At 44.0% G+C, this 15,373-nt stretch overlaps 1 protein-coding gene across 1 annotated transcript in view; it reads right to left on the bottom strand.

Moving 5' to 3' along the window:
• The window catches only part of LOC126267118 (ADP,ATP carrier protein 2-like), a 34,836-nt gene extending 21,596 nt beyond the window's left edge, over positions 1 to 13,240 (bottom strand). Inside the window, exon 1 of the mRNA XM_049972032.1 lies at positions 12,978 to 13,240. Within this exon, the coding sequence (XP_049827989.1) occupies positions 12,978 to 13,137 (160 nt within the window). The 5' untranslated portion in view covers positions 13,138 to 13,240. The remainder of the gene's footprint in view (positions 1 to 12,977) is intronic.
• Between the last annotated feature and the right edge of the window lie 2,133 nt (positions 13,241 to 15,373).

The raw sequence follows: 15,373 nt of genomic DNA, 5'->3' as shown, positions 1-15,373 counted from the left end.
CCGCGTTACGTGGTCACGTTTTCACTTTGGTTAGTTTCAAAGCATCCAGTCACTTGTGTGCAGGAAATAAATATTTTGTCGCATGACTGTCTGCTGAGTTGTGGTGCATTCTGGGATTCTTGTGACGTACATGTACACAGCAAACATTTAGGAGAAGGAAACAGTAGTCGCATCACATGGCTCTTGAAGATGGCAGGCCAGGGGAGCAGTTGACCTCAATGAACGCTTGTTCTCCACAGCGCCTGCCGAAGGAGCCGTACAAAGCTTGGGAGTTATCTGCTACATAAAACTGCAGCTCCGAAACGTTCAAATAAAAAGGTAACTCACCGAACAGCTCGCAACACATCACTAGCAGAAAGTATGTTGCAAATGTTTTGCTATGCACTGTAATACCACTGTAATGTTTGTTAATTGCATTATTAATGAAAGCAGAATGAAACCTCTTCCATACTTTCTCTGCTATTTTTGATTTGGATTGTTTTATGACACTGTGTTCACGTTGCACCACAGCTTTCCATGAAAATGAACGCAGATATACAGAGGTGGGAGTAAATGGTGGTGGGGGTATGGGATAGGGGACAAGGTTAACACTGCGCGGCAAACGTGTTAGATTTGTCGAAAAGTATTAGGTAGTGGGATTGGGTATAGTGATTATATGCATTTCACGATCGGAATGTGACGTGGAGAGAGAAACGCATAGGCATGGTATGTGGGCCGAAGGGCTACTGACGTCATTATGGGACGTCTGGTGGCCGAAATAAAACAAGTCGGTCGGAAATAGACCGTCAGCAGGAACAAGAATCTCTGATAAGAGTTCAGCTGAGGATTCACTGAATTCCTACTCGGTTGAACCATGGAAGATTTTTACATCATTCTGCACTTGTCGAACGTTTGCGGCTGGGCAACGGCGTAAGAGAGAAACATTCTCCAGCATCAGTGATCCGACGGCTAAATCGTGAACGTTACTGACTCATCAGCAATAGAATCATACCATACTGATTTCTACACATTGATATACGGTGGAAAACAGTTCAGCTACATCAACGTAGCATTTAACAGCTCGTCGGATGAAACTGTACTCTTCCTGCAATAACCACACCAACAAATCTGGCAGGCCAGACATTCTTGTTTTACAACACACCCTTTTAAACTAGAGACACATGCCGAACTTAAGTACGAGCACAGACGATAAATCTCGGTTATTTTTTCGTAAAGGCATTAGCTCCCACTTTAAATTAATTATTTCGTCCGCTAACGACATAAAGCTAGAACATCAGCGCCGAACTTGAACCACGTTCTATTCGATGTTTTATAGATGCGCAAGTTAGTGTTCTTCTTGTGAAACTGATCTGATTATCTATAATTTATTATACACTATCGACAATAGATCTTCAGATTTAACCACCAGTGAATATAGTGTTCCAGTCTTACACAAGGTCACGACAACACTTCATGCAGACTCACAGTCATTAATCGCCATACTTTCATATCTGCTGCCTAACAAGCTGTATGTTTGGTGCTCGTTAGCCTGTTGTATACCAAATTCAGGATGTTTATTGTTGGTTGCTGGCTGTTGTTTGGTTGCTGGCTATCAGGATGATTAAACGACTAATTACAGAAGAATATACACACGCATTCATCGATCTCAAATGCCGGTTGCTGAATAAAAAACATTGTGAACGTTTTAAGTTCTGAGCATGCCAGTTGATAGGCGGAAAACTAGAGAGCAACAGCTTTGTTACGAGATTTTGTATAAAATAGCCAGTTAGATTTTTTTTAATGAAGGAACCACTCGTTTTTCAGAAAACTTGTTACGTGTATACCGATTTCCACACACTGACAAAATATTTACTTGTGTTCTTAGTTTGTGTTTTCAAGCGTTCTCCCGAAAAAGCCATGTTAATTCAGAGATACTGTTTATTGGAATAAGTACTAGCCACATATCCTTCATCAGCACGCTTGTAGGTTGAAACGATATTATATCTTCGTTATGTATCAGTCGTATACATTGGTAAAAACTACCTACTTCTGAGCTTGTTGCTTAAACTGTTTCTTACTGACGCATTATGAATGTTGATCTGTACTATAAATGATATATGTAACTTTGTGAAGGGATGATCTAGTTTGTCGCATTTCATTAGCATATTCTTCTGAAAAAGCCCAAAATGATTCTTGTCCTTGGAGCTGAGCAATACACTTGAGATGACCGCAGAGCACACTACAGTTCAACAAAAATGCAGTAGCTACAGTATAATAATGTAGTAATGTAAAGTGAACGCGGCGGACATTACCGTGTGTATTTTTACTGTTTTAGAGATGAAACGCGATCCGGAACGGTACTCTGAAAAAAGTCATTGCGTCCCGATATGAAATGTATTGACTAGGGAATTATGCAGGTGTTTAGGTTGGAGGCGAGAGGTGACGTAGAAGCAAGCGAATGTTGGCAGCACTGTGCCTTGCAATTCAGAACCAGCGGACGGAGGCCACAGTTGCAAGAGCGGAAGCACGCCAAGTGGGGAACGTAGTTAACTGCGCATCAGTCCGCCGTGCTGCTGGCAGCTGTGCCAAGTCAACTCCATCCGCGGGTTAACAGCTCGTTGCACAGATCACATTCTGCATCCAATACAGAGTCCGCCTCTCTATTAGGGATCAGGGCAGCGCGCACTTATGGCTCGCTATCTGAATGGAACTCAATGCGCGATGTACATTATGTGATCAAAAGTATCCGGACACCTGGCTAAAAATGACTTACAAGTTCGTGGCGCCCTCCATCAGTAATGCTGCAATTCAATATGATATTGGCCCACCCTTAGCCTTCATGACAGCTTCCACTCTCTCAGGAAGTCATTTCTGAAAGTATTTGTATGGAGTGTAGCCATGTATGGAAGTGAAACATGGACGATAAATAGTTTGGACAAGAAGAGAATAGAAGCTTTCGAAATGTGGTGCTACAGAAGAATGCTGAAGATTAGATGGGTAGATCACATAACTAATGAGGAAGTGTCGAATCGGATTGGGGAGAAGAGAAGTTTGTGGCACAACTTGACCAGAAGAAGGGATCGGTTGGTAGGATATGTTCTGAGGCATCAAGGGATCACCAATTTAGTATTTGAGGGCAGCGTGGAGGGTAAAAATCGTAGAGGGAGATCAAGAGATGAATACGCTAAACAGATTCAGAAAGACGTAGGTTGCAGTAGGTACTGGGAGATGAAGAAGCTTGCACAGGATAGAGTAACATGGAGAGCTGCATCAAACCAGTCTCAGGACTGAAGACAACAACAACAACTGTACATGCTGGTGGATAACGTTCACCGGGAATTCGCCATGCCCACACCCTGCCATCGGATCGCCACATTGTGTATCGTAATTCGTCACTTCACACAACGTTTTTCCACTGATCAGTCGTCCAATGTTTACGCTCCTTACATTAAGTGTGGCGTCGTTGGTATTTACCGGCGTGATGTGTGGCTTATGAGCCACCATGAAATCAAAGTTTTCTCACCTCCCGCCTAATTGTCATAGTACTTGCAGTGGATCCTGATGCAGTTTGGAATTCCTGTGTGATGGTCTGGATAGATGTTTGCCTACACATTACCACCCTCTTCAACTGTCGGCGGTCCCTGTCGGTCGGCCTTTGTGCTGTACGTGTCCCTTTTGTGCTGTACGTGTCCCTTCACGTTTCCACTTCAGTATCACATCGGAAACAGTGGACCTAGGGATGTCTAGGAGTGTGGGTATCTCGCATACAGACGTGTGACACACGTGACACACAATCACCTGACCACGTTCGAAGTTCGTGAGTTCCGCGGAGCGCCCCATTCTGCTCTCTTACGATGTCTAATGACTACTGAGGTTGCCGATATGGAGTATCTGGCAGTAGGTGGCAGCACAATGCACCTAATACGAAAAACCAAAAACCGAGTTGTTGGTCGTAGGAGGGGAGGAAGGATGAAGGAACAATGAACACTGGCAGAACATAGGTCATCTACGCCCCGTGAAGCCATTGGGGGAAAAGACAGTTCCATACAGAGCCATATAATACAAAATGTAAATGTTGTAGGGCATTGTTGGTTGGGATATATCACGCGGAGGGTTCAGCCGCCTGTCGGAAAGAGTCCACGCGCACTGACCCATTTCCTTGCGAATATTTGAGATCTGTGTCGCGTGTGTATTTTAAGAGTGTAGGCGAGTTTTATGGGTGCATGTATAATGTAATGTTTTGTTTGCATTGTATAATGATGGTGAGAGAAGGGAGACGGTGAAATTCGTAGCCGGCGCGTAGCCTACTCATATCTAATTGAACCAAGCGGTGAGATGGGGAGGGGGAGGGGGGGGGCTAACGTTCCCATCCGACGACTGACCAGCACCCACAAGTTCACCTGCCCCAGCTTCTTGAGACATTGTGGAGACGCCTGAAATTTAATCGAGGACATACTAGCAGACTTGCCCACCTCTATCCCCTTCCTAGCCAAATAATTATAGTGATAATTTTATCCACCCCCAGGATTCTGAATCCAGCGCTACCCCACTGACATGCGCCAGCGACCCCAGCTACGGAAGCGAGTTGCCTTGCAGTGTTTAGCAGTTTACATGCTGCACGTGCCACTCAGCTGCATTATTGAAGAATAAGGTAGATATTGTTCATTATATCACCAGTCGTAGGTTTGGAATGATATTTAAACATGAGAGAAGTGGATTCCTCTCGCCCTTCGTGTCGAAAAAATCTGTGCCCAAGCAGGAAAAAAAAAACTCTCTTCGTAGTTTTCTCATACAATAGTACGTCTTTATTAATGTGTTGCAGCATATACCCCACAACTACAGAATTGTTAACAATACGCAACCTCGAAGCTGAGCTGATTCTAGTGTATGGCGAGAAAGGGCTGCGTGCTAAATTGTATGGCCACCTATGTCTTTGCTGTCTCACATTGGCTCCAAAACTAAATATTAGTGGTATAAATACATATTGTAGAGCCCATCAACTAGCTTAAACAGATCGTCCTCCTCTCTCCAGGCTTCTTTCTCTCTCTCCTGAGAAATCGCGACCATCAAGAAAACGGTCAGTTCCATCATTCTAATGAACTCTTATTCCTGTCACAAGAATCTGGACTCGCATTCGGGACGACGACGGTTGAATCATGCATCCAGCCATCCTGATTTGGGTTTCCGTGATTTCCGTAAATCGCTTCAGGCAAATGCAGGGAAGATTCCTTTGACAAAGGGTGTGTCCTATTTCCTTCCCCATCCTTCCCTAATCTGAGTTTGTGCTACGTGTCTAATGACGTCGTCGCCGACCGGACGTTAAACTCTACTCTCCTCCTCCTCCTTTTATACCGTGATGTGAATGCAGAGGCGCCATCTTATTACAATACGTTAGTCATTTACTTCAGGTCGTGTCGTCTGCCAGAAGGGGACGCCTGATTCGCAGCGAAACAAACGCTCCATGCATGTGTGAACACCGCCAGAGAAGAGTGTCATTATCTGCTCTGTGTGATAAATTAGTAACGCCCACAGTCGTAAGACAGAAGAGGCCTTTTATATGAAGCTTCACTGATTCACATACACAGAAAAGCCAAAACATTATGACGAACTGTTTAATAGCGTGTCGTTCCACTTTTCAAACACAGTACAACAGAGGTTCTGCTTGGCATAGATTCCACGAGTCCTTTACAGGTTTCCCGAAGTATGTGGCAGCAAATGTCTACTCAAACGTCAAGCGATTGCCGCAATTTACGGGATGGTGGTTTACGGGCACGCACCTGGCGCCAGATGTGTGTTGCAGTGGGTACAGATCAGGCGCATTTGCTGGCCAAGACATCAGTGTGAGTTCACTATAATGTTCCATAAACTAGAGTAGCACGATTCTGACCTTACAACACGAACAATCATCCTGATGGAAGATGTCATCAGTGTAGACGGAGACTTCAAACAAGAAGCAATGCAGGTGGTCCGCAATAATGTTCACGTAGTTCACAGCTGTGATGTCTTCGATTACTGCCACAGATTCCATGCAAGCCCAATCAATGCACCCCACAGCGTAATTCCGTCCTCACTGGCCTGCATCTGACCTTCGTCAAGACTGCATCCAGAAATCCAGTCGCCGCGGGTAACATGCAGTGAAGCGTTTACATAGTGTGAAAGTAAAATCGTGTAAATGAATCTTCGCAGTTGTGCTCGCTATAGTGTTAAACAGATTCCGACGACTCTAACTAACTGTTATTTATCCTATGTTTCTAAGGTCAGAACCCAGCAAAATGGGCAGTGCTATAGTAAAGGTAAATAGGGATATCTCTGCTCACGGGCTCCACGAACGACCAATCAACGAGGGGCAAACTCAGTGGGAGATTTATAAGAATAATTACACAAAAAACAATGTGTACAGTAACTTTAAAAACTGATCTCCCTACAACGATGGTTTAGTTTAATTTCAAGGTAACGCTTTTAAGCAAGAGAAAAACGTGATATTGTTCTAACTTCCGTACTTAGTTAAATTGATTTTATACCTACTGCTAACAGACTGAGGCGCAATTAAGACAGGAACACGTTAGCGTACATTAATACTCTCAAACTGTGTCGGTACGTAAAATCAAAGTGATCGGAAAACATAGGTCACAATAATAATGACTGTGAAGGGAAAAGAAAGAGCTTGACATAAATTGTCTGACAATTTCTTCATTGCTCTTGTATGTGATCCTTAACTCCATCATGTATAGAAACTAGAAGAGCGTCAAAATCAGTGGAAAATAACCATTTCTCTTGAGATCTATATTCAAGGAAGACTGACTGATTTTCAGATCATTGCGTTGTTATCCTCCATGATTTTGGGAGCAAAGATATGTTGCATAGCTTTTAAATTTTCCAACCCAATTGGCAAAATCGCTAATGAATATTTCAAAATGTAGAATGTTGTTGCGAGCCCCTCCTGTCAAATATTTACTGAAAATATCATGCAGAAAGTAAACACCGAGTAGTCACAAAATGAACACCAAGTAGTAGAAATCGCCCCTTCGAAACGTTCTTACTCAAATCGGATAACGAATTAAGGACGAAGAAAACGTTTCTGCATTTAAGAGTGTGGTCTGATAAGTCTGGTAAATTTCCATGTAATATGGAACATATTTATTGTGCCTTCGTGGTTGGTAAGCTTGATTATTCCAAGAAACGAATAAAGAATTTTAACAATATACAGTGGAAACTTCATTGTTGACAGCTGTCTGAATTGGTCTGTCTGCTGACTGTAATTGAAAATGGTGAAAACCGAGTTTTGTGTTGTTATTAAACATTTTCATTTGAGGGCAGGACTCCCGCACAAATCAAAACAGAATTAGATGAAATCCATGAGGACTCTACGTCATGATTGAAGACCATTTGCTTTTGAATTAATGAATTTAAACTTGGTCGGACAAGCACCGAATACGAAGTGCGCTCTGACTGTGCAACTGAGATCACAACAAAGGAGACCATTGACAAAATCCATAATATGGTTAATGTAGTACTGCAGAATAACAGTTCGTGAGAGTGCTGGGACGTAGGCATCTCAGCTGAGCGAGTGCATAACATCCTGCATGGAGAATTGGCTATGAAAAACTGTGTGGGATGTGGGTGCCACGTTTGCTCACAGTGGACCAAAAGTGGATCCAGCACATTTCGAGACAATGCCTGGCGATTTGTGACTGTTGATGAAACCTGGATCCATCATTACACACCAGAGTCAAAACGGCACTCAAAACAATGGACAAAGCGCGGTGAAAGTGCACCATTTTGTGAACTAGCTATATGGTGACCCTGTTTTCTGGGGTTACCCAGGAATAATGCTCATAGATTGCTTGGAAAAAGGCAGAACCATAACTGGACCCTATTATTCCCCAGGAATAATGCTCATAGATTGCTTGGAAAAAGGCAGAACCATAACTGGACCCTATTGTTCTTCATTGTTGGATCGTTTGAGACTTGCATTGGTTGGAAAAGGACAAAAATTAGCACGCAAAAAAGTGCTCTTTCACCGGGATAATGCACCATCTCACACATCGGCGATAACAGTAGCGAAAGTGCCTGAATTTTGCTTTTAATTAGTTTCTCATCCTACGTATTCAGCAGACGTAGCCTCAAGTGACATATTCCTATTCCCTAACTTGAAACTTTGTCTTGCTGAGAAGAAATTTTCGTTAAATGAGGAAGTGATAGTTGCAATTAGCAAGTATTTTGCAGAGGTTAACAAAACATATTTTTCAGTTGGGATGAAAAAGGGGGAGATAGCTGGACCAAGTGTACATTGGGGTGACAAAAGTCACGGGATACCTGGTAATATAGTGTAGGACCTCCTTTTGCCCAGCGTTGTGGCATGGACTCAAGTCGCTGGAAGTCCCCTGCAGAAATATTGAGCCATGCTGCCTCCATAGCTGCCATAATTGTGGGAAGTGTTGCGGGTGCAGGATGTTGTGCACGAACTAACCTCTCGATTATGTCTCATAAATGTTCGATGGGATTCATTTAGGGTGATCTGCCTGGCCAAATCAATCGCTCGAATTGTTTAAAATATTCTTCAAACCAATCGCGAACTATTATGGCCTGGTGACATGATATCGTTGCTTGGGAACCTGAAATCCATGAATGGCTGTTTTTGGTCTCCAGGTAGCCAAACTTAGCCACTTCCGGTCAATGATCGGTTCAGTTGGACCAGAGGACCCAGTCCATTCATGTTAACGCAGCCCACATTATTACGGAGCCACCAACAGCTTGTGCAGTGCCTCGTTGACAACTTGGCTCCGTGGGGTCTACGCCACACTCGAACCCTACCATCAGCTCTTACCAACTTCAATCGGGACTCACCTGACCAGGCGATAGTTTTCCAATCGTGTAGAGTCCAGCCGATAAAGTGACGAGCCCAGAAGAGGCGCTGCAGGCGATGTCGTGCCATTAGCAAAGGCACTCGCGACGCTCGTCTTCTGCCATAGTCCATTAACTCCAAACACTGTCCCAACGGGTTCGTTCGTCGAACCTTCCACATTGATTTCTGCTGTTATTTCACGCAGTGTTACTTGTCTGTTAGCACTGCCAGTTTTACGCAAACGCCGCTACCGTCGATCATTAAGTGAAACCCGTCGGCCACTGCGTTGCTCTTGGTGAGAGGTAATACCTGAAATTTAGTATACTCGGAACACTCATGACACTGTGGATCTCGGAATAGTGAATTCCTTAACGATTTCCTAAATGGAATGGATCATGGGTTTAGCTCCAACCACCATTCCGTGTTCAAGGTCTTCGTGCGGCTGTACTCACGTCGCTAACCTTTACTCATGAATCGCCCGAGTAAAAGTGACAGCTCCGCCAATGCACCGCCCTTTTATACCTTGCGTACGCGATGCTACCGCCATCTGTGTATTTGCATATCGCTATCCCATGACCTGTCACCTCAGGGTATAGGTCCGGAGAACCAATCACATTCACATTATGTGATCTATATGCCTTATACATATCCATTTTTCATATTTTCATGAAAGCCGAGATGGTGACCTAGTTTCAGCTCGCACTTTCGTTGACTTCTAAGGTTTTGGCTATGCAGAAAACTCTCTGTAGTACTGCACCCTCTCTGATAGGAACGAACAGGTTTACAACTGATCGATTAGTTTACTGGCCACTATTTTTGTTCTGCTGAAAAGGCAGATGTTCATACGAAGAGGGCCGGAAAGGTCAGGGGTGACGAAGCAGGTGGCCTGCCGCCGCTCGCCGGCCGTTCAATACCGGGGAGGCGAGTCCAAGCGGGGGATCGGCCGGGGAAGCCGCCGCCGTAGCTCTGCAGTGCTCTGCAACAGGAGAAGCCGCACCACAAAACATAACATGTACACGACCTAGACTGCACGTAGCTCACCTTGTGGAATTACAACCGCCAAAATGGCAGCCAAGTGTGGACGTCGTGATTATTTTTGCTTTCCCAAAAATTATTTGCTTCGATCTGTGTGTGTTGGTTTTGTTAAATAGATTTCTGTATTGGGGAACACCATTAAAAACTACCAAACCGACTTTAGAAACAAAAAAGATATTCGATAAGGATAGAAGCTGAAGCAATGAATTAAAATTTGTGCCACAGCCAGGCCTTAAACCTGGGTGTCCTGCTTGCTAGGCAGATGTGCTAACCACTAATTGATTGCTTCAGTTTCTGTCCTTATCGAGGGTAAAGTTGAGACTTTTATGTGTCCAGGAAAATGTAATTCCTTCAAACCAATAGATCACCTATGTCTAAGGTACAGGCAGGATTTCCCATTATATTCAACGCTGAGGTGCTATTCCAATGTTGGAGAACCTAGGCAATACTGACGATATAAGCAGGAGAAAATGGGCTGAGCGTATAACTTGAAGGCAGTGGATTAGGTTAGTCCAGGTATCTGTGGTAGCCACAGTGCTAAAAAAAGGTGTAGTGGTAAGCACATCTGCCTAGTAAGTAGGAGACCTGGGTTCAAGTCCTGGCCGTGCCACAAATTTTAATTCATTGGTTCACCTTCTATCATATCGAAGATAAAGTTAGGATTCATATGTCTCCAAGAAAATATAATTCCATTGTGTCAAATAAAGATGTTAGCTGAGCAAAGGGGAAACCTATCACCATGTTAATTGCCCTATGTTCACAGGACACCACATAAACTTAGTGATAAAGGCAGTGACTAAGAGCTGACATAATGTCTCTTAGGAAAACCACAATGAAATTATTATAGGCCCTGCAAATGGAGTTAAAATTCCTATTGGAAAGGACGCTTCATATAGATAAGCCTGAAGCGCTGAAAGATATTGAGTTGAATCACTTGTTTGGCAATTGATTATGTGTTGTTAAAAGGCTGTGAAAGGAAATTATTTGGGAAACTGCATCGCCTGCTACAAAGATGTGTCGTTAAGAACAGAGATCGTCCTAGGTGGAGATATACTTTTTCAAGTCTCACGCACAGAACAAATTCTCTCTAGGACAGAAGCAAATGCAGCTCTTTGAAGTCAAGCGCGTTGAGAATGAGCACGAGACTAATGTCTCAGCTTAAAAGAAATAAGCTGATCTGCGTTTAACGATCAGCCACAAGATCAAATATAATAACTGAAGAAATCTCTTAAGTTGGGTATTATCTGAACGTTACTCTACAAGCTTGTTATTAACTGTCAGAGAAGATAAAGTGTATAACAGTTTTTAATTTGTCGCACGTATGAGAAACTACGTGAAAACATCCATAATTTGAGGAGAGCAGTGCATGTAATATAACATTTTTATAACTTTCAGACTGTACGGTCAGTTCACTCTTTCGTTATAATAGTATGGCAGTCAGTTTGTTTTTCACTGTGTTGTGGGACAGAAATCGTGAGAGGCGATTCATAGGGTTCAAATGGCTCTGAGCAGTATGGAATTTAACATGTGAGGTCATCAGTCCCCTAGAACTTAGACCTACTTAAACCTAACTAACCTAAGTACATCACACACATCCATGCCCGAGGCAGGATTCGAACATGCGACCGTAGCAATCGCGCGGCTCCCGACTGAACCGCCTAGAACCGCTCGGCCGCAATGGCCGGCGGCGATTCATAACTAGGCTACACTGACAGCAAAAGAAACCAGTTACTGACGTGTAATCCACTTTCCTAGAGGTCCAAGTATTTACAGGAAATAAACGAGACGGATAAAGCGGGTAAGACATGTACTGGGTGAGCAGTTATAGAAACAACAGGGAGGACTCTGACCTTATTAATAAGAATTCGGAATTTACCGCACTGGGCCTTTCCTCTCAAGTTCCTAGGATTTGGCTTTTAAACCCGGTCATCGTATTCTCAGCTTTTACCATAGTACCTATGGAAGTTGGTTCCTCAGACTGTAAGTCAAGCATGTTGAAAAGACTTTAGTTCCTCAACATCTGAAGTCAGTGGAACGAACTGTGTAAGTTACTGTGTAAGTTAAAATCCGTATGTATTCCCAATCGATTGAAACTGAGAGTAGTGCACAAAATCTTTCTGCAGTTAGTCTGCTTTTACCGTCGCTGTTCTATTGTTGGCAAGAAGTGAGTGGCTCATATTGTCATAGAGCACACTCAGAACAGGCTGTGGATTTGTTCAAAGATGTAGTATAGAAGAAACATGTTGGGAAGTGGAAGCAAAAGGTCATTAGAGACGGAGCACAAGTTCGCATTTTTATTACTTTTTTTTTCAAGATTGGAAGTAAATCGGGTGTGCGGTTTCCAAAGAATCATCTTGGCCTTTGTCTGGAACGATTTAGGGAAATCACGGAAACCCTAAATTCGGATGGTAAGGTGCAGGTTTGAACTGAAGTCCTCCCGAATGCGAGTCAAGTGTGCTAACCACTGCGCTCAGTGATACTTGTGGAGATATTAATGTTGTGCTCACAGAGGGATCGAAGTCAAAGAATCTGCAAAGAAATGGCTCTGAGCACTATGCGACTTAACTTCTGAGGTCATCAGTCGAATCTGCAAAGACGTGAGAACAGTTATCAGTAGGATACTGCTGTTGGTCGATCCACTGGACAGGTGACAGTCACTAGATCATTCCCACGAACGGATGCTGGCAATGTTCAGAAGATATTACTGAATCGATGATAAAGTAAATTTTCATCCTGGTGTTAGATTTAATTCCTTCAGGAGGAAACGCTCGTGGTTGAAAAACTGGTGTACAGCATTCGGGTCGTGTGTGGCCTCTGAATCGATCGTTCATATTGGGTCCTGTAGATTCTTACCAGATCTGGCGCTAGTAGTTTCTCAAAGTCGCCGGGAAAGGCATATATGATGTATTTAGTACCGTAACTGTACACATAAACCGCATGTGCACCCTTGTCGTATTTAAGATACTTGTGAGCTTTTTATCGGTGCACTACTCGGTACTGGCTGAGAACTGGGGAACAGCCTGTTAATCAGATGTCTTATCTTTGTTCCGAAAGATGTTTATCGAGACGACAGTGGTGCTTTGTTCGCTCTCTGCCAGATGGCAGGCCGGTAACTCACCCTTGTAGCGCTTCTCCTCCGAGATCTGCTTGGAGATGTGCTGCACCTGCAGCAGCAGCTTGACGCGCTCGATGGGCGCGACCGCCGTCTTGGAGATGGCGGCAGCCACGCCACCGGCGATGAAGTCCTTAGCGAAGGCTACGGGATCTGCGAGCGACATGTTTGCTGCTGGCTACTGCGCTGTTGTGTCGGAGTGCTGTGCTGCTGCGGCTGCGGCCGGGCCTGGACTGGGACCGCGCTGCGGGGGCGCCTGCCCGGGACGTCTCCTCCCGCCCCCCCCCCCCTCCCTCCCTCCTCCCGTCGCTGGCAGCCAGCGTCGGCGTCGGCGCAACCGCGCCAGATGCCGCCCTTGTGACCGCTTCCCTTCTTCGATCCAAAGCCGCGGACGCAGTTGCCGTCCACCCATTACTCTGTTCGCGGTTACATTCAGAAACTATCAAAGCCGATTATTGCGAAGGCAGTTCGGAAAGGAATTCACATTTACTTCTTACGAAAACACCTCTCTACCGACCTTTTACTTTATACATGTTGTAAATGATTGAAGGCACTTATTGTAGTGATGGTTGACCTTCTGTGAACCCTGGTCGCTGGCGTCAGTGACGTTAACCGTGACTCGACGGAGTCTCGAAGTTTTTCCTCATTTGCAAAACGCTGTGACTCATACTAATTTTTCATGGTAGGGGAGAGTTGTTGGTCGTTAGTAATCACGTAAGGGATGTGCGGAGGATGGCCATACTTCCACGTGAAATTTACCAGTTTCGTACTGACCTAACCTACACATTGGTGCACATTAGATGTCGCTACGCTACGTCTGTCCCGAACAGTAAACAAATTGAAGTTAGTTCCAGAACTGATCCGGTACTATCGTTCATACCTGCCTCAGTTCTATTTATAGTGTTAAACTTTAATCATATTTGTGACGGTATGTGGACGAGCCACAAAACCACGCCGGAAATGAACATGACATGTCGTTTGTTTTCGGTTGATCTTCGTAGAGTTTTGACCGTTTTGGTGTACGCCGCTGCACTGTTCGCTGTGACTCGTTCCATAAACTGAACCAGTAGTCCGCCTTTTCTGTCACGTTGAACAGTGGCTGTTAACTTCTGTGAGGACAACGTACTTCATTTTAGAGATTTTCTGTAATGGAACAAACTCATCTCACAGAGTGCTTTTGTGTGTGTGTTTGTTGCTGTTCACATAATGAGCCAATGCGATCGAGAAAACCATTATTTCGCTTTGCTTACAGTAGCACAAGCATGAGCAGCGAAACTGTTCTGTGTGTCTTCCGATCGTCACAAGTAAGCTGGCCACTCAGCGACCACAAAACTTCCGGTAACCAGATCAGGCAGTTACTTCGTTGCGCAGACCTCTTCAAAAGGATAAGGAGAACGATCATATAATTTCGTAGAAACGAATTGTCGATTTTCGTTCATTTTTTGCAGTTAGTTCATTGGCGACAAGATGCTAGGGAGTACTTGACTGGTTTTGCAAATCACTCCATCCGAAAACAAACGATACCATTCTCTCACAACATTGTCACTCGTAACGTTGACTCCATATTAAACGGAGGATAGCTGCGGATTTTTTGTACTTTGGCCACAGAAAATAAATAATTTTGCGCATTTCACAGACGGCCGTATTCCAGTAACTATCCATGACGGTTGTCTCGCTCGGCTCAACGTCACATCGATGTTCCCGCTCGGGCTACCAGGTCCGTACTGACCTAACCTACACAATGCTGCACAGTAGACGTCGCTATGCATCCTCATTTCCGTACAGTATGCAAATGGAATTTATTTCCGGAACTGATCCCGTACTTTCGGCTATATCTGTCTCAATCCTGACGTCGCTTATTTATGGTGCTGAAATTTGTTTATGATGTTAAAATTTGATTGTATTTTTTCAATAGACTTCTCGTTATTGTGTCTTGCTATTCATGCTCCTTGTCTTTTTTTGTCTACTACACAAAAATTTTATAAGCAATCGTGTTTCTTTAATCGGTGTAACCATAATTATGAGTTATTGCGTTTCCTGACTGATGAGTCTCTTTTCTGTAGGAATCATCCACATAAGGTTTCAGCAACCACCGTTAGTGTACAAATGAATTTACTCTATTCGCTCACAAAATACAGAAGGCTTCAGATGCGGACAGGTTGATACCGTGTTTTTCTGTCGTATGGTATCTCTTCGATACGCTTCTGCACTCGTCAAATACGTTACGAAATATTGATATGTGTGTGCGATTTGGTTGAAGACCTCCCAGTGAATAGAACGCAGTACTTTGGTTGTAAAAGCAGACAGAAACGAAAATAACATCCGGTGTTAGTCGAACGGTGTGCACAAACGATCTAGAAGAAGACGTTTGTAAATCTCGGTGGTTGTCCACATACGACGTA

This window comes from Schistocerca gregaria, chromosome 4 (genome assembly GCF_023897955.1).
Source record: "Schistocerca gregaria isolate iqSchGreg1 chromosome 4, iqSchGreg1.2, whole genome shotgun sequence".
Classification (NCBI taxonomy): Eukaryota; Metazoa; Arthropoda; class Insecta; order Orthoptera; family Acrididae; genus Schistocerca; species Schistocerca gregaria.
The sequence above is the reverse complement of the archived record's forward strand: the minus strand, read 5'-3'. Positions and strand labels throughout refer to the sequence as shown.